Here is a 20,258-nt window from a genome sequence, read left to right on the forward strand (position 1 = left end):
ACGTAACGCCGAGCGTTTTATCGAGTTCACCTCGCTCTCCAACGCCGCGTGAACACTCGCTAGCAAAAAAAAACGCGGAGGGAGCGCGTTTTTTGGGGAAAACCCGTTTAGTTTACTGTATTTGGCATGCATATGTATCTCATGGAGCTGCACATTTTGAGTGGTGAATGGTCAAGGTCATTCTTCAGGGTCAAAGGACAAATATATGGCTTCAAGGCGGCACAGTAGGGGGCATTGTGTTTCACAAACACAGCTCTTGTTTTTTTGTATGTCCCCCACTATAGTAGTGGGGGACATATTGTTTTTGCCCTGTCCGTTGGTTGGTCTGTTGTTTGGTTGGTCTGTTGGTTGGTTGGTTGGTTTGCACCAACTTTAACATTTTGCAATAACTTTTGCTATATTGAATATAGCAACTTGATATTTGGCATGCATGTGTATCTTATGGAGCTGCATATTTTGAGTGGTTAAAGGTCAATGTCATGGTCATCCTTCAAGGTCAGAGGTCAAATATATGTGGCCAAAATCGCTCATTTTATGAATACTTTTGCAATATTGAAGATAGAAACTTGATATTTGGCATGCATGTGTATCTCATGGAGCTGCACATTTTGAGTGGTGAAAGGTCAAGGTCAAGATCATCCTTTAAGGTCAGAGGTCAAATATAAGTGGCCCGAGTCGCTTATTTTTTTTAACTTGAATAAAGGGCACAACTGGCTTATGTTAAAATGTTTTAAGTGCACTAAAATCCTTTTGGCACATGTATTACCTCTCAATTAGTATGAAAACATATTGTGCCAAAAAGACTTAAGTGCTATTAAAGCTTTCTTGCAGTTATGAAAAGGATATAAAGCATTCTGGCATACACGGGATTTGTCGATAACCACTTAGTGCACCTTGGTTCTGTCGGATATACTATGTTGTATACAAGATATGATTCCAGGGAATAATGCAAATTGAAGAGTATTTGAATAGTTTTTTAAACGTGCAAAAAAGTGATTTTTTATAAAAAGTGCACTTACCACCTTCTGGCTCTAACCCTTGATATGTTTATAACAGTTAAACATAGTTGTTGTTTTTTTAATAATAAAATTCCCCCATTTAGAAAAAGTTCACCCTCCTAAGGGCTGTGGACCCCTTCCCCCAAAGTAGTGTGAGGGCGCTGTATAATACAGTACACTTCACGCGTTTTCCCCATTTCCCTCGCAACTCCGCGGGGATTGACCTGGAGGGAGATAAAGAAAATCCCCCTATACACGGCGTTTGCATGATTTTGAACGCGGCGGTTAACGATCGGCAAAACTGATAAGCCGACGCTGCGTCCCTCAGCGTTGGCACCGCGGGGGGAACTCCGCGTTTTACGAGATAACGATCAATTTAACTTTGTTTGACTTTCTGATTTTCAAATAAAATTACATTTACATGTATTACAAGTACATATTAATATATATATATATATATATATATATATATATATATATATATATATATATATATATATATATATATAATTTACCATTAAAAAAACAACCAAGATAGATCGATCCCCACGTTGATTTGCGACAAACAAAATGTCGTCTTTAAACTGATACTTACCAATAAATATAATCACAGTTTGCAACATTGTTTTTATTTTTATAATTAAATCCAAAGTTTTCATGTAAGCAGGTGTTTTTTCTATACTGAACATGTAAACAAATGACCAAGGACCCTAAAAGTCTTGCAAATCTGTGTGGATTGACTGTTTGACGTTTTCAAAGGAAAGCCGCTTCCTTTCTGAAGGCATAACTTACTCAAGTAAACACGTTCAACGAATGCATAAGGAATGATTTTAATTGTCGGAACAAAGTCGATTCTCTGCTCACTAATGCATTTATTTACTCTTTGTAGGTAGTTTATTCCATTGATTGCTAAAAGAAGGTGGTAACTATTGAGTTGATAGTTGCATTAAATATTCACAGTTGTATTCTAATTGCGTCGACATTCAAAACAATGTTTACCAGTAATTATGGACCTAATCGGCAGAGTGACATGTGGATGTTAATCCTTTTTGGCAAAACACCGCAGACAGCAGTCTACACACTAGGTCAGTAGACAAGCTTTGCGTGTTTCCATAAAGTCGAACACTTAATCCAGTTCCGCCCAGATGTCTTTAATCAGATTACAGTACAATTACTGTTAAAATAATTACTCTACTAAAATACCGTAACGATAAAGATTCAGTGTGCTCGATTTGAAATTATTTTAGAGGAAATATCAACTTATTTGCCATATAATTTTGTTAAAAAATACCAAAGAAGCTTTTAACCGAAAGGAACAGAATTAAGTGTTCTCTGCGCTACAAAGTTTGTATCAAAAAATCAATACACGCACGCTTTGCAGGAGTATACCATGACCTTGTACAGTACAGCCAACGCGGCACAAACACAATCCGCGGCTACGCCACAGCCAGATTATTAGTATGCGGCGGCCGAATCGTGTGTTCACGCGGCGTATCGCTTAGGCACTCGGCATGGATCCGCGCAACGACGCCGAGTATGTATTTACCTCATGTACTTTCGCGGAGTAAATCCGCCGCATACGTACGCGGCGGATCGAGTGAAAAGATATCCACCTACATGTACATACATGTATGTGTAGCGTAGAATTAATTACGCGCAACTGTTAATGTTTTGTTCGAATAGCATTATTAAATTTGTAATCCGAAACACACTTCGGAATTTTAATGCTAATGCCACCTTTGGCAAATTCTAGCGTCAAATAAACAGTGCTAAAATATCCTTTGTTTCATAAAAAGCGTGCGAAAATTATGCAGACATGTAGAACGTCGTTTGGAAAGTTTGGGTGAGCTTTGTGTTGTATAAATACATGAACATCACGTCAGGTGTAAATCGCGTGTTCAGTGGGAAAAAAACGCCTCGATAAGACGTTATTTCATCATCTCTATAAATAATAACAAATACCAAAATGTATTTGATACTTAAGGTAATATCGAGAATGTTTGTGTATCGTATATATTTACCAGCATTTGCTTTAAAACTGGAATATATGGGATTATCGGGTAATTAGTAGCGATTTTAACTGTATAATATGAACAAAATAAAACGTGTTTATATACGCATATTCAAACAATAGTTATAATAAGCTGATAATTAACAAAACAACAAATACGTCGTCATCGTCTTGATTGTTGATGTGGCTTCAAACTGCTAATTTTCTCAGCTTAAATATAATAGCAAAATCAACATGCAATTAATTTATAAATCCACCATATGCTTGAGCCTTGACCACTTGTATGTGCGAAAACATAATTACGTGACCTTGTTTATATGTGAAATACATACACTACGGGCGGGAAACAAACTTAATTGGCCAGACACATTAACTATGCTTACATGTATATGATAATACAATCCGCGCACAATAAATTTATTATGATTTTAAATATTATTATAATTGTTCTTTACAAATTTGTTAACTACATGTAACTTATAATTTTAAAAAGATGTTTATGTCCCCCACTATAGTAGTGGGGGACATATTGTTTTTGCCCTGTCTGTTGGTCTGTTGGTCTGTCTGTTGGTCTGTTTGCGCCAACTTTAACATTTTGCAATAACTTTTGCTATATTGAAGATAGCAACTTCATATTTGGCATGCATGTGTATCTCATTGCGCTGCACATTTTGAGTGGTGAAAGGTCAAGGTCATCCTTCAAGGTCAGAGGTCAAATATATGTGGCTAAAATCGCTCATTTTATGAAAACTTTTGCATTATCGAAGATAGAAACTTGATATTTGACATGCATGTGTATCTCATGGAGCTGCACATTTTGAGTGGTGAAAGGTCAAGGTCAAGGTCATCCTTCACAAGGTCAAGGTCATCCTTCAAGGTCAAATGTCATATATGGGGACATTGTGTTTCACAAACACATCTTGTTTATTTCATGATGCGCATCGACTCGGCATCATGTCGCAGATCGCGGCATGCCTCGGCGGACAGATGCGAAGATTCGCTGCGAAATGCGACTTGCTGCCGCATACTGATGCGGCTTCAAGGACTGACGCGGCATCGACTCGTTTCGCCTTGCCGCCGTGGATTGCGAAATACGTTTGTTCCGCTTTGGGTGTACTGTACATTGCAGCATAATTTTCGCGTGCTTTTGTCGGGAAATATACATGATGACTGTATATTGGAAACATTTGTAAACGTTGTGTTAACATTTAAAATCGCAATGTGTTTCGGATTACTAATTATTATTCTCATTTGGAAATTTTACGGAACATTTATCCTTATAAACTTTAAACGATCACCTGGCGTAATAATTCATATTGTAGATGTACCTGTGAATTAAAACATATATTAATTTTCTATACAATTTTCTTTTTTATACATGTACTACAGTATTTAAACAATTTTTTTTTAACAATGTTTTTATTATTTGGCATGCCCAGTAGCATACTGCTAATGCGGCGTTGCGCGGCGGTCACTGATAAGAACGGAAATTGTCTGCATTTACCGACTAGGCTAAAGTAATACACGCCGCCCGCAGGAATTAGCGAACGCGGTGTAACGCCGAGCGATTTATCAGTTCACCTCGCTCTCCAATGCCGCGTGAACACTTGCTAGCAGAAAAAAAAACACGGAGGGAGCGCTTTTTTGGGGAAAACGCGTGGAGTGTACTGTAAACCTGTTGGCTTTTGTAAATATTAAGAAATCCAACTGTTTCTGATAAAATAGTGAAATTAAATTGTTCACATTTTATTTAACATTTAGAATGATTGTCTCCCAAACAGTTGTTTTAAATTATTAAATTTAAATTTAAGTGTCACTCAAGCTTTTGTGAATATTGTATAGTTATTTTGTCTTCAAGGGAAAATTTTTATGACATTTCCACTTTTCTAAGGGAAAGTTCATGTATTTTAATCTGATATTTGTATTGTATAACTATTGCATTTTATTTTCAGCTCAAGTGTTGCTGTGCCAAAATGTAATATTCATTCTTTTCAGCTGTTATTACTTTAGGTTGCAGTTGAGGACCAGAGTGCCACCAAGTTCATTATTTGGGTTTTATAATTTGATTTGCTCTGATTTAAATTAGTACATTGCACTTGTAGCATAAGTAATTTTTTTATATTCTCATCTGTCCGTTGTTGTTATTTTAATTGAATACCGGTATGAATCATACCATAGTGGATATGGAAGAACCGCAAGGTGCTGTTGGGGGAAAACCAACAGAGCAAGAAATGTTGGAAATACTTTTCAAGAAATATGAATTTCATTTGAAGGGGACCCCTTATACTGCAAAGCAAGTAGGAACAAAACCTAAAATTTTGCCATTTGTCTCAACATGAATTCAACCCCCTTTCTCTCCTTCTGGAAACCAACCTGTTATCTTGTCAAGTGGCCACATTCCCAAAATACCCTTATTTTCAGGGGAAGATCCGGTTCCTAGGAATGAGATAACGTTCTACGAATGGCATCACGAAGTGAGGTGTTTGATGCAAGATAGTACTTACACTTCCTCACAAGTTCTTCATGCCATAAGAAATTCTTTAAGGGGAACGGCCCGAAAACTTGTTGTTGCTTTGGGTGACTCGGCTTCTGTTGATTTCATTTTTCAAAAACTTGATGTTAATTTTGCTGTGTCTGCCTGTAAATGTATCACCATGAAGGAATTTTTCAATGCCTCCCAAAAGTTTGAAGAAACAGTTACTTCATTTGGATGTAGGTAGGAGGCCATTCTGAAGCAGGCGTTCGAAGGTGGTCACCTTCCTCGCTCAGCAAAGAATGAGCTTATGTGCGAGCGCTTGTGGTCAGGCCTTCACTCAGAGGTATGAAAGAGCAGCACTCTGCATAAGGTCGATTCTTCCCAACAATATAACCAGCTTCTTAAGGATATCCGGCACGTTGAAAGAGAACTAAAGTTGTCCAATCCTCCAAAAACTAGGGCCCATTCAAATGTTCAAATTCTACCTCCGGATATGCAAAAACAACTCAAAGATTTAGAGTTAAAGTTTAATTCTGTTGTTTTCAGCGGACCAGCGGTTTGCTGATTTTATGAAGAAACTGGACTATTTATCTTTGCAGCCTTCTTTTTCACAGCCGCCTCAGGTCCAGCAATCTTTGTACCATCCATTTCCTACCTCGCAGCAGAATAATCAACAACCCAACAATGTTCCCGGGAGAGGTAATGGCTACCGAGGCAGGGGAGGTATCAGGTACCCAAAAGTTTAACCACCTCTGTTAGCGGCCGCCCAGAGGTAGGTGAAAATCAAGGCCATTCCAATGTTTCATATGTTTCCCAAACAAGTTTTTCTGTTGTCGCTCGTTTGGTCGGTGATTGTAATCGAACCAATATTGTTTTCCATTCAGTTCCTTCTGTTGCTTTAATTGATACTGGTTCCATGGTTTCTACTGTATCAAGTTCATTTTACCAGTCTCTTCCAAAGAAACCTCCTCTCTGTGATATTTCCAACTTGGGTATTGATTTAAATGTTTCTGTTGCAAATGGAAACCAGTTAGAAATACTTGGTTTTATTGGAACCTCCATTTCCATTCTATTGTTGAATTTTGATGTAGCTTTGCCAGTTTTAGTTGTTCCAGACACCCAGTCTAGTCCATTTTGTCCTGTTATGTTGGGCACTAATATTATTCTTAGATGTAAGTCTGTAGCAGCTGATCTAGAGCTTCCTGATGCTTGGCAGATGGCCTTTGACAATTTGGTTTGTAAACAAGAAACTGTTTTTTCCACCAATGAACACACTGTTGAAGTGAAACCATATGAATCTATTTCATTTAGTGGAAGTGTGAGAGGGCTAAGCCACACCATACAGAAGGTTGTCACAGAAAATCTGTCAGATGATGGTCCATTGATTGTCAGACCCCATGTGGTAAAACTTCCACAACATGGTAAATATGCCAAGATTCCTGTTAGAGTGTGTAGCATGAAAGCAAAATCAGTTTTCATTCAGCCAAAGACTCATATTTGTGTTGTTAATGAAGTCACTGTTGTTGATGACATTACTTCTTCCCCTTTTTCTCCTTCAGTAAATCAGACTTCACAGGTTTCCAAAACTTTAGGTGAATTGGGTATCAAAATTGACACTTCTACTTGACACCTGAACAGATTCTTATAGCTCGACAAGTCCTTGGAAATTGGAAACATGTTTTTTCCACAGGACCTACTGATATTGGCCGTTGCAATTTGGTCAAGCACCTCATCACGCTTGACAACGACACGCCCTTCAAGCAGCCGTACTGTAGGATTCCCCCAAGGATGTATGAAGAGGTGCGCCTACATGACAAGGAGATGCTACAGTGCAATGCCATACGTGAGAGCAATAACTCAAGAAAGATAATTCTCTTCGCTTTTGTCTGGATTTCAGGATGCTCAAATCGAGGACAAGGAAAGATGCTTACATGCTTCCCCGTTTCGATGATACTGTTGATCTACTTGTAGGTTCCAGATATTTTTCTAAGCTTGATTTACGATCCGGATATTGGCAGGTCGAAATGGCTGAAAAAGATAAGGCAAAAACAGAATTTTCTGTTGGCAACTTAGGTTTCTATGAATGTGAGCGCATGCCTTTCGGTCTTGTAAATTCAGGCGCAACATTCCAGTGCTGTATATAAAAATGTTTGAGTGATTTACTCTTACATGAGTGCCTTGTATTTATCGAAGACATTTTGGTGTTTTCAGATACGTTTGAATCACACCTTGAGCGATTAACTCCTGTTTTTTAAAGACTTGAGGCGCATGGCCTAAAGCTTAAAGGTGCAAAATGTGAGATTTTCAACAACTCTGTGACTTATCTGGGGCACATTATTTTAGAACAAGGTATTTCAACTGACCCTGAAAAGACATCTTCCATTACTTCATGACCTTTTCGAACAAACAATACCCAGTTAAGATCTTTTCTTGGAACTGCAGGTTTTTATCGGCGTTTCATAAAGGACTATGCCAAAATTACCCAGCCTCTAAACTCTCTTTTAGAAGAGCACGGCCCATTTACTAAAAGCAAAATAAAAACCACTATTCCTTGGTCCTGGGGCCATGCCCAACAAGTTTCTTTTGACACCCTCAAGTCTAACTGAACTTCTACCCCTGTTCTTGCTTTTGCAGATTACTCCAAACCTTTCATTTTGCATACTGATACTTCTGGCACTGGGTTAGGGGCTGCACGTTTACAGCAACAGGAAGACTCATCTGAGCGTGTTATAGCTTATGCAAGCCGAGGTCTCCATCGCTGTAAGCGCAACTATCCTGCACACAAATTGGAGCTCCTTGCACTGAAATGGGCTATAACAAATTTCATGACTATTTGTATGCCACAACATTAACTGTTACAACTGACAATAGCCCTTTAACTTATGTCATATCTACAGCAAAGCTGGATGCTACCAATCAGCGATGGGTCGCCGCCTGACCAATGTACAATTTTGACATTACCTAAAAAGCTGGTAAACTCAATTCAGCTATTTGTGAGTCTGTTTCTTTTCAGCAACCAGCCGTTGAATGTCTGGCAGGTGTGTCTGCTTCACAGATGGTTACTGTGGATGCAATACCTTCGGCTTGTACAGAAAACCAAATTTATTGGTCAAAAGAACAGTCATGTGACCGTGATATTTCACAAGTCATTAACATGGTTCATAGTGGTACAAAACCTAAAGATTTTGCGGATCTACCAGTCAGTGTCAAAACATTGATTAGGGATTTTGATTGCTTATCACTTATTGATACAGTTTTGTATCGCAATTCCATATTAGATGGTGAACAAGTCAGACAACTGGTGGTGTCATACTCGTATCGCTTAATAGCATGTTGGGGTGTGCATGATGATGTTGGCCATCCAGGGCGCGACAAGTCTCTATGGCTTGCTCGAAAGCGTTCATACTAGCAAGGCATGGAGCAGTGCATTGACAACCATGTTTCTAACTGTAGGAGTTGTATTTGCAGGAAAACACCAATTGTTCCTTCTGCGAATCTAATTCCCATTGATACATCCAGACCAATGCAACTCCATTATGATCAAGGCAGAAACTTCAAGAGTCAGGTCATAAAGGAATTTTGCAACCTTGCAAATGTTTGGAAGACCCGGATTACACCTTTTCATCCCATGGGTAATCCATCAGCAGAGCGGTTTAACGGTACCTTGCTCCGCATGTTGGGTACTCTGTGTGATGAGAAGTCAAATTGGAAAGACTACATCTCTTCATTGGTACAGGCATACAATGCTACACAGAGCAGCTCCACTGGGTATAACCCACATTTCTTAATGTTCGGATGGCACCCAAGATAACCGGTTGATGCATATCTTGGCACAACTCCAGGAAATGAAGGAGAGGCATGTCACTCTGCATACATTTAAAAATATAGGAACGCCGCAAATTCGAATACAGAGTTGCTGGTGAGTGCGCCAAAAAGCGTGCAGCACAAAACAAAGCTCTGTATTACAGTAAAATTAAAGAGAATCAGATCTGCATTAACGATCTTGTACTTGTTAGACAAGTCAATCTGCAAGGCAGACATAAATTGGCTGACAAATGGGAGAGAGAACCATACATGGTTCTTGATATCCCATATAAAGGCCAGCCTGTGTACAGAGTACAGATAGAGAACCGCAAGGGACCTATTCCAACTCTGCACAGGAACATGTTATTACCTTTTGTAACTATCCCAGAACCTGAACAGGAATCACAAACTGTCCGCAAGGTCAGAACGTGTTCAAAGCCTAGTCAAAATTATGGTAGTGATAGTGACTCTAGTTCAAATTCTGATTCGTTTGTACAACTTTACAGGATTCCACAGAGAAGGAACCCTAACACTTGTATTGCTGTAACTCCAGGCCCAGTGACCATCATTATTACCCCTGTTAATTCTCATTCTTCTCAATCTCACTCTCCTGATTCTATTTCACAGCCCAGTCTTGTACGTCCAAGCAACCAGTCAGTCACAGGCAGTCATTCACCTCCTGTCGAAAGTCCTGTGGGTTCACCTCTCTCCCACAAATCAAGTTCTAGTAGCAGTTCTCTTACCCCGTCTATACATGAGAATTTTCCACCTAGCAGACCCGTACGCCAACGTCGCCCAGCAGACCGGTTTTAGGAATGGCAATTTGCACAGACTGCAGAGTATTTTGTTTAATGTATCCATTTTGTTTCAAATTTCAGATATTCGAGTTTGGTTTTTTGTAACTTCTAATGGTTGCATGTAACCTGCCGAGTCCAGACTTGCATTTAAGTGTAGATATCATTATTTTAATAAGTTCAAGCTTTGTTAATTTTATTTTTGTATTAAGTTGAAAGTTGAACCATGTTTGTTACCATGGTTATACATACATTTTTCAACACGAGACAGAATATAATATCCATTTGTATTCTGAAATCATTTAATTGTGATTTTTGTCCGTGCAACCATTTTATTTTTGCAATCTTGATCTTACATGTTTAAAGATCAATTTTTACTTTATTTGGGAAATATCTTTGAAAAAAGGTGTTTACAGCTCTAAATAAACCATATACTGGTAAAGATGTCTCTAAAATTGTAAATATTGTATAAAAATTGTATCATTTTTAAAATGAAAGTGGTGAAAGTTTATTTTTTGTTCAGTGATTTTGAACAGACACCATATCAACTATTTGCATTAAAATAATATTAATATGGGAATTTCTCATTTGAATTGTATGAAAATCACATAAGTATTGTTTAAAACTTTTGTTTATTTGTGCATCAGATAAATGTGTTTTAAGTTTTTTTTTAATTTTAAACATTTTCTAAGTTTGTCTTTTCACTTGTTACATTTTTTTAATGAATAAAGGTCATGTAATATGGGAGACAACTCTTCTAAATCTTGCATTTAAGTTTAAAAGTAGTTACTCCCCTTTGACTATTAATGTTTTTATAATAGTACAATGTACATGTAATTGTGTGCATCATTTAAGTGTTAATTGTTATTCGAGGTTTGATGTTGTTTTTTTAGTAAGGCCTGCCCTATTTATCTTTCACTAACTGTGTGCCTTCTATAAATTGTAATTGTTGTAATGATTGTAATTACAAAATAATTACAAATATTTATTTCCTCTTCTGGGAATAAGTTATTTTAAAAGTTAAAATGTATGGAGACATTTTGAAGTCAGGAGGGACTGTGTAGGATAGGTCACTCTGTGTAACTGTATGTGTCTATGTCTCATGTATAATGGTTTATGTCCCTTGTCTTGTATGCTTCCATTTGCTTCTCTTGTGAGATTCAGTCCCTTGTCCTGTGTGCGTCCAGCCATGTACTGTGATGTCATACTTGTTTTGTCCAGTAAGAATGTGAATTATCAAATACACAAGACTTGCATTGGTCAGTTCTAAAACCATTGTAAAATTCAGTAAAAATTACTGACCATGCTTTCCTTTGCTCATAGGCTGTCGAAAGACACACTTGTATTAACACTATTGCTGTGTGCACTTTTTCTACCAACCTGGTGAGTTAGAAATTATTTGTATTTGCATCTATTTATTTTGTCTGCATTGAAAATGAATTGTAATTCTGTTTTTTTGTTTGTACTTGTAGCTTTCTGTATTATATTATATATATTATATACATATATATAATTCCCGATATACTTTCGGGCTCATAAACATCCGTCTCCTGGAAGGGCGTAAGTTGTTTCCAACCCCTTCCCCACTACATTTAAGATTCCCAATTTTAAAGGATATTTAAAGACTTAAGAAATCCGCCCGATTTAACATTACGTATTTAGTAAGGCGTTTGGTTAATTTGAAGTAAATTTAGCGAATATATTTGGTCGAATGAACTAAACAACACATTGTTTATTTAGCAAATACGATCGAATTAAGCCAATTTGATCGAAAACTTAACTGGAATACCTAAAAAAATATTATGGCCAAAAAAAGTTTCGGTCTATAACAACTTCTTGTTTTACTTCACAGTAAGAAACGAACTACTAAGATGGCAACAATTGCATACTAAGATGGAAACAATTGCAAGGCGCTGCTGTTTCTTGTTTGCCCTTCCTTTTACCAATTGACAAGGATTGCCAGTAAATAATTGCTGAATTGCAATCGAATTTCATATATTTTGTATAGTATATGCAAATTCAATAGAGTTATATATACTGTTTAATGTTTACCCATTTGACTCGAAAAAACAATATTTAAAATAAATAATAAGCTAGTGCGTATTAACATACAGTTTCGCCTTTTCATTCAGCTATGTACCTTTTATAATCATAGATCGTAAATTAGTCAATGCTATTATTGAGTTAATACTTTGACCTCACAAACTGTTTATTTAATTTTACTTTACCGACTTTCTGGGTAACACGCCAATTTACCGATTAATAGCATTTTTGGAAATTTTGAAATATTTGTTGATTAAATCCCCAGTTAATTGTATCCAATGAAAACGTTGCTTTTATCAAAACTGACCAATAGGCACACCTAAGACGTGACAGCCATTTTGTAATTGACCATTGGTGTCAACTTTTTTCAGACGTAAGTTTTATGTTACAAATATTCTGTTAGTCGTTTGTAACACAATACGGCAATTCAAAATATGTATTTTGGGTTTACAAATAAAGTAGAAATAATCATCAAACTTATGCTGCATTTGTCAGGACAGTATGTTTGCAGTGGTGTGAGATGTTTTCAAAACGAGTTTTATCACACTCTTTATGATTATCATATGTTTTTTTTTAAACTGAACGTTTAAAACTAAAAGACTAAAAAACGAAGTGCTGAACAACATAATGAGGACTTATCGGAGCAGGCAAATTTGATAAGATACTTACTTCGTGTATTGTTTTTTAAAGACATTCTTTCATTTAGGTATTTCACTAACACCAAAGACATTTAGCTTTTCAGTCATTCATTCAAATTCAATTAAGTAATACTGTGGCACCCACTGATTTTAATAAGCGTTAAGGAAATGTTTCAGCTTAACTATTGTGTATCTTAAGTATGTCTGGCAGTGATATTTTACAAATTTTCTCATCTGAGACCTGGGACTCGATAACTTGCAAATCTACGATTTCATCTATTTGTAACTGAAAGAATGAGTCCAAATATTAAACGATATTATTTTTTTAAAGAAATTTCAATGCGTTTTTGGGACTCACATACTTCGAAACTTTGCATCCCCAGAGGTTTTTGCGTGTCCAGGACGCAGGTATCGCTGGTAAAAAAATCACTGGTCTGGTCATAATAGAATTCTAGTCACATAGTTAATGCAATAGCAATCATATAACAATTCTTTAACTGACCGCAAACTGACCTTGATACCTTGTGGGGTGGAATGCATTATATTAAAGTAAGGCCACGAGTCCACAGCTTGTTAAAAACTCTTTTATATTTTTAATTGTAAATTTCAACAACAATTTAAAATATTTTGGTCAAAACAAATATTAGGATAGAGAACTACAATACTTATATATGATCTAAAATATACTAGTGCAAAGAATGCAATTACTGGAATACTACAACATTTGTTTCCACTGTTTTGGGACTGGGGCTGTGTCCTTTGGATTGGGAAAATCGCGGCGTGTTGTCTAAAATTGGGAAATTAGTGTTGTTGTTTTGCCGAAAAAATGCTTAAAAATTGAGGATGCAAGTGTGTCCAGTATTATATTTACAAAGGTTGAACTTATATTGATTGAAGATTAACAAAATATTGACATCTAAAAAAAATTGGTGGGAATTTTGAGCTCCCATTTGGGACAAATATATACTTTTTATGCCCCCCTTCGAAGAAGAGGGGGTATATTGCTTTGCACATGTCGGTCGGTCTGTCGGTCGGTAGGTCCACCAGGTGGTTTACGGATGGTAACTCAAAAACGCTTGGGCCTAGGATCATGAAACTTTATTGGTACATTGATCATGACTCGTAGATGACCACTATTGGTTTTGAGGTTACTAGGTCAAAGGTCAAGGTCATGGTGACCCGGAACAATAAAATGGTTTTTTGATGATAACTTAAGAACGCATACGCGGCCAACAGGGCGAACTCTGAACAATATACCTGAAGCAACTGGTCTGTAATCCTAAATCTATAATTATCAGTCCAATGAAACATCATCATTTGAGTTAAATAAAGTGGATCAGTAAAATATTATCAGAATATGAGATTTTTTTGTATATTTTGTATATTAAATATTGTGTTAATGTTTAATTTTGTTGATTAATATAAATATAAGCAGGACAGGGGAGGAAATACACTATTATATCTTTCTTATATACAGTAGAAACAAATGCAATAAGTTAAAATTTCATGTTTAATAAATAGAGGATATTTGTTCATGTCAGTGTGAGATCATTTGTTATTTTTTTCATTTAGAAGAACGCTCTAAAAGCAACATACAGGCACGGAACCAAAATGAAAAAGAAGAATATGAACGAGGCGTAGCAGGTTTGTACATGTAATTGGGTTTGCTTTTTACACATTCGTTTCAATAAAAGTTATACCCCATATACATGTACATTTTTATTATTTTATAAACTACAGTAACTGTTTGATGTGCTCTCAATATTGGACAATCCATATTTCATAAACAAATATAAGTTCATTTTAGTTATTGACCTACACTTCCGAACTGTTCATCAGCGATAAGTTCTGGTAATTCATCCAAATTAATATGCAATATTAATTAACTTCTGATGGAATTCACTCCGAACCTTACATAAGTCTTATGTAATTTTACATGTAAATGCTCCTAACTCTGTTCTGCAATTAGGCATAATTATAAACACTTACTTTTCAATTGAGAAAATTAAGATGAAGTGTACTGTACAAAACCGTTATAGTGGCTTATTAATGTGTACTTATTATATAAAAAATACCATTTGACAAATTCCGAGGACAATATAAATGCATTATGTCCATATATGTCCATATTTTGTACACGCTAAGATAACATTTAGAATGTTACGTTCATATAATATCTATTAATCAATATTAAAAAGTCATTAGTTATTTTTTTCAAAATTGGGGCTGTTATAGGGCCCCATTCCTAATGGTTTAGGTTTGCCGGTAAGAATACTATACTTGTGTTGGTACAACATGTATTCATTTGAAACTTAATACATCAATTTGTTGTCGTTGTGTAAGGCCCTTGCAAATAAATTAAGCAGAATTATGCCCCATAAAGGAACTCAGAAAAATATTGGCTTGTTAAAGGATACGTATCAATCAAGATAAATATAAAGCATGCTTATTATTTTACATTCATTTTTTGTAAAATGTTTGTAAAGTTTTTAAAAGGGGGACTTTATTTATCTAAAAGCTGTAATGTCAGAATGGTATGGTGTTAGTTTTTGCCTTTGATGGTCATGAATTCCAATTCAGGTGAAGGCAATATGTTTTGTTCTTTGTATTCAACCTATATTGTAGTCACCCTATTTCCCTCCTTATTATGTGTGCGTCGTCAAATTTAAGATTGTCATTGCACTAGAGGTCACATTTTCCATTATTCTTCATGAAAATTGCTCCAATGTTCATCTTGAAAAATATCGAAGCTGAGTTTGAACCTTGTCATGTGCTTTAAAAAAACAGCCACGGTGATATCTCAGAAATATCTTGTGATCACTATATAGGCAACACGTATAGGCAACATATAACTCAATCTTGACACAACTTTGTCAGATTGTAAATCTTGAAATTATAATGCCAATTTATATTCTAAGTAATGTGCTAAAACTATGTCAGCAGGTCAAAATAAGTGTTATAACTTTAGATGTCACATTTGTAACTAAAATGTTGATGATACTTGGTCGGAATGTTTATCTTGACAATATCTAGGACAAGTAAGAATCTGATTAGCATTCATCCAAAAATTAGGTCACCGATTAAAATCTTAGAAAAACCTTGTTATCACTTTAAAGCCCACATTTAAGAATTTAATGAGACTTGGAAAAAGTTTTAAGATGATTAAGCTTTTATCAATAGTCAGTTTTAATGTATATCATTGAAAAAGTGTTGCTTTTACAAGGCTATTATTTAAAAAATTCAGATTATTGTAAGTGCCGAACGTATAGTGGTTGCTTTGAAATCGCCGCAAACAGACTTAAAACATATGGGTTTTCAAATCAATTCACTAATTGTTTTTGTCTATTGATCGGAATTTCAACTAAATGTGGATAAATTTACTGTACATTCTTAATTATAACTTCTTATAAAATGTGTTATAATTCCATCATCTTCAATTCCAGCATCTTCGCTATACATATCAAATAATTAGTCAGTGTATAAAGACATTGTTGTACAAAATGTTTACACTATCTATAATGATTTTCTTGATATTTGGGCATATTCGATTCCTGGGTAATATTTGTATGAGCTTTCTATCTCGGGCCTATTTGCCCTTTATTAGAAATATACCTTATTTTCCGAGAAAAGCATGGGGATCGCTTTTTGAAAAGCGTGGGGATATTGTGCTTATCTCCGCCGTCTGTCTGTCCGTCCTTGCCACTATCTCCTCCTACACTATAAGAACTAGAACCTTGAAACTTACACGCATGGTAGCTATGAGCATAATGTGTGACCCTGCACTATTTGGAATTTTGATCTGACCCCTTGGTCAAAAGTTATGGGGGTTGGGGTGGGGCCGGGTCAGAGAATTTCACTCATTTTTTCATGTTATTTTACATAAACTTCTTCATTTCTACACTGATTTACTTCAAATTGATACTGAACATCTCTTATGACAATACGGTCAATCTCAACTTTGCATGGCCCCATTACCAATCCTTGGAAGCCCCACCCACATAGACCAAACCCTACCCAATATTGACTTTTACTATAATTTCTTCATTTCCACACCGCTTCACTTCAAATTGATACTGAACTTCTCTTATGACAATACGGTCAATCTCAACTATGCATTGCCCCATTACCAACCCTGGGGAGCCCTGCCCACATAGGCCACACCCACCCAAAATTACCTTAACCATAATTACTTCATTTCTACACCGATTCACTTCTAATTGATACTGAACTTCTCTTATGACAATACGGTCAATCTCAACTATGCATGGCCTCATTACCAATCCTGGGGCGCCCCGCCCACATAGGCCACTCCCACCCAAAATGGCCTTTTACTATAATTTCTTTATTTTTACACCAATTCACTTCTATTGATACTGAACTTCTCTTATGACAATACGGTCAAACTCAACTATGCATGGCTCCATTACCAACCCTGGGGCGCCCCGCCTACATAGGCCACACCCACCCAAAATTGCCTTTACTATAACTTCTTCATTTCTACACCGGTTCACTTCTAATTGATACTGAACTTCTCTTATGTATGGTCAATCTCAACTAGGCATGGCCCCATAACCAACCCTGGTGCGTCCCTGGGTCAAACATGCGGCGTGGGGATACGCGTCGGCCTCTGCCACGCCATTTCTAGTTTGATTGCTCAGGGAGCTTTTGTGACCGGTCTTTGTCCGTCGTCAGTCCGTCCGTTAACATTTGTTCGTAAACACTCTAAAGGGCACATTTCTTTTCTGATCTTCATGAAACTTGGTCAGAAGCTTTGCCCCAATGATCTCTCGGTCGAGTTCGAAAGTGGGTCATGCCGGGTCAAAAACTAGGTCACTAGGTCAAAAAAAAGAAAAACCTTGTAAACACTGTAGAAGTCACATTTCATGCCTAATCTTCATGAAACTTTGTCAAAATATTTGTCTTAATGATATGTTGGTTGAGGTCAAAAGTGGTTCTGGTCCGTTGAAAAACATGGCCGCCAGTGGGCGGAGCAGTTTTCCTGATTTGGCTATAGAGATACCTTGTAAACACTCTAGATGCCACTTTTTTTACAGATCTTCATGAAACGTGGTCAGAACATTTGTCCTAATGATATCTCGATCGAGTTCGAAACAGGGTCATGCTGGGTCAAAAACTAGGTCACAGGGTCAAAAAAAAATAAAAGCCTTGTAAACACTGTAGAAGTCACATTTCATGCCCCATCTTCATGTAACTTTGTCAAAATGTTTGTCTTAATGATATGTTGGTTGAGTTCAAAAGTGGTTCTGGTCCGTTGAAAAACATGGCCGACAGTGGGCGGGGCAGTTTTCCTTATTTGGCTATAGAGAAACCTTGTAAACACACTAGAAGTCACAATTTTTGCCCAATCATCATGAAAGTTGGTTTAAACATTGGTTTTATTGATATCTCGGACGAGTTCAAAAATGGTCCAGAACGGTGAAAAAACATGGCCGCCAGTGGGCGGGCCATTTTTCTCTATTTGTATATAGTGAAAACATGTTAACACTCTAGAAGTCACATTTTTGGCCCAATTTTCATGAAATTTGGTCAGAACATTTGTTTCCTTGATACGAGAGATGAGTTCAAAAATGGTTTCGGTCAGTTGAATAACATGGCTGCGGGGGGGGGGGGCAGTTTTCTTATATTTATATAGTAAAAAAAGCTTGTGAACACTCTAGAAGTCACATTTTTTGCCCAATCATCATGAAACTTAGTGAAAAGATTGGTTTTATATACAGATCTCAGATGAGTTCGCAAATGGTTCCGATCGGTCAAAAACCATGGCCGCCAGGGGGTGGGGCAGTTTTCCTAATGTGACAAGAGAGAAACCTTGTGATCGATCACTATAGAAGTCACATTTTTTGCCTAATCATCATTAAACTTAGTCAAGACATTGGTTTTATTGATTTCTCTGACAAGTTGGAAAATGGCTCAGATCGGTGAAACACACTTTTTAGCTCACCTGATTGCTCAGGTGAGGTTTTAGGATTGGTCTTTGTCCGCCGTCCGTCCACATTTGGTTTGTTTAAACGCTGTAGAATTCACACTTCTCAAGCATTCTTTATGAAAGTTGTTGAAAGATCTCAGTCAAGTTTGATAATGAGCAAAATCACATAATTAATGCCATAATTATTGCCCTCAGATTGTCCAAATTTTCATTTTATTATACAAAATCCTTGTAAACACTAGAGGTCACAATTTCAGATTTTATGAATCTTGGTCAAAATATTTATTTTTATGTCCCCCACTATAGTAGTGGGGGACATATTGTTTTTGCCCTGTCTGTTGGTAGGTCTGTTGGTCTGTTGGTTGGTTGGTTTGCGCCAACTTTAACATTTGCAATAACTTTTGCAATATTGAAGATAGCAACTTGATATTTGGCATGCATATGTATATCATGAAGCTGCACATTTTGAGTGGTAAAAGGTTAAGGTCAAGGTCATTCTTCAAGGTCAAAGGTCAAATATATGGGTAAAAATTGCTCATTTAATGTACACTTTTGCAGTATTTCAATATTCAATATAGCAACTTGATATTTGGCATGCATGTGTATCTCATAGAGCTGCACATTTTGAGTGGTGAAAGGTCAAGGTCAAGGTCATCCTTCAAGGTCAGAGGTCAAAATTATGTGGACAAAATCGCTCATTTTATGAGTACTTTTGCAATATTAAAGATAGCAATTTGATATTTGGCATGCATGTGTATCTCATGGAGCTGCACATTTTGAGTGGTGAAAGATGAAGGTCAAGGTCATCCTTTAAGGTCAGAGGTCAAATATATGTGGCCCAAATCGCTTATTTTATGAATACTTTTGCAATATTGAAGATAGCAACTTGATATTTGGCATGCATGTGTATCTCATGGAGCTGCACATTTTGAGTGGTGAAAGGTCAAGGTCAAGGTCATCCTTCAAGGTCAAATATATGGGTCAAAATTGATCATGTAATGTCACTTCTGCAATATTGAAGCTAGGAATTTTATATTTAAAATGCATGTGTATCTCATGGAGCTGCACATTTTGAGTGGTGAAGGGTCAAGATCAAGGTCATCCTTCAAGGTCAAACGTCATATAGAGGGACATTGTGTTTCTCAAACACATCTTGTTGTTAGCAAAGTTTGATGTTTGGTAAGGGGGGTCAACTCAAAATATAGGTCACCAGGTCAAATCTTACAAAAACACTCCATACACCAGAGTTTTGGTTCAATAATATAAAACTTGATATTTGTCTGGACATTATCTTGGTCAAGTATGACGTTAGGTAAAGATTTAATGAACTGACTCCTCTCAGGTGAGCGAACTAGGGCCATCTTGGCCCTCTTGATTGATTTATGATAGGTTTTAATTGAGCGAAACTATTGTATGTACTGAAGTCTGATATTTTATTTTATTAATGCACAATATACAGGAATTTTTGTGTTAAATATTCAAGAATGTGTTCAACTCATATGATGTTTTAACTTATGATATATAATGGGCAAAATATTTATGCCTTC

The 20,258-nt window shown here is 36.6% G+C and overlaps 2 protein-coding genes across 4 annotated transcripts in view; both read left to right on the plus strand.

Annotated features, from left to right (window-relative positions):
* The window catches only part of LOC127846695 (NLR family CARD domain-containing protein 4-like), a 755,110-nt gene that overhangs the window by 484,220 nt on the left and 250,632 nt on the right, over positions 1-20,258 (plus strand). The gene's annotated exons all lie outside the window — the stretch shown is intronic.
* Positions 1-20,258, plus strand: part of LOC127845901 (uncharacterized) — a 126,082-nt gene that overhangs the window by 75,321 nt on the left and 30,503 nt on the right. The window contains exon 6 of the mRNA XM_052377078.1: positions 14,337-14,408. Within this exon, the coding sequence (XP_052233038.1) occupies positions 14,337-14,408 (72 nt within the window). The remainder of the gene's footprint in view (positions 1-14,336; positions 14,409-20,258) is intronic.

The sequence above is a fragment of the Dreissena polymorpha genome, chromosome 9 (assembly GCF_020536995.1).
Source record: "Dreissena polymorpha isolate Duluth1 chromosome 9, UMN_Dpol_1.0, whole genome shotgun sequence".
Taxonomy (NCBI): Eukaryota; Metazoa; Mollusca; class Bivalvia; order Myida; family Dreissenidae; genus Dreissena; species Dreissena polymorpha.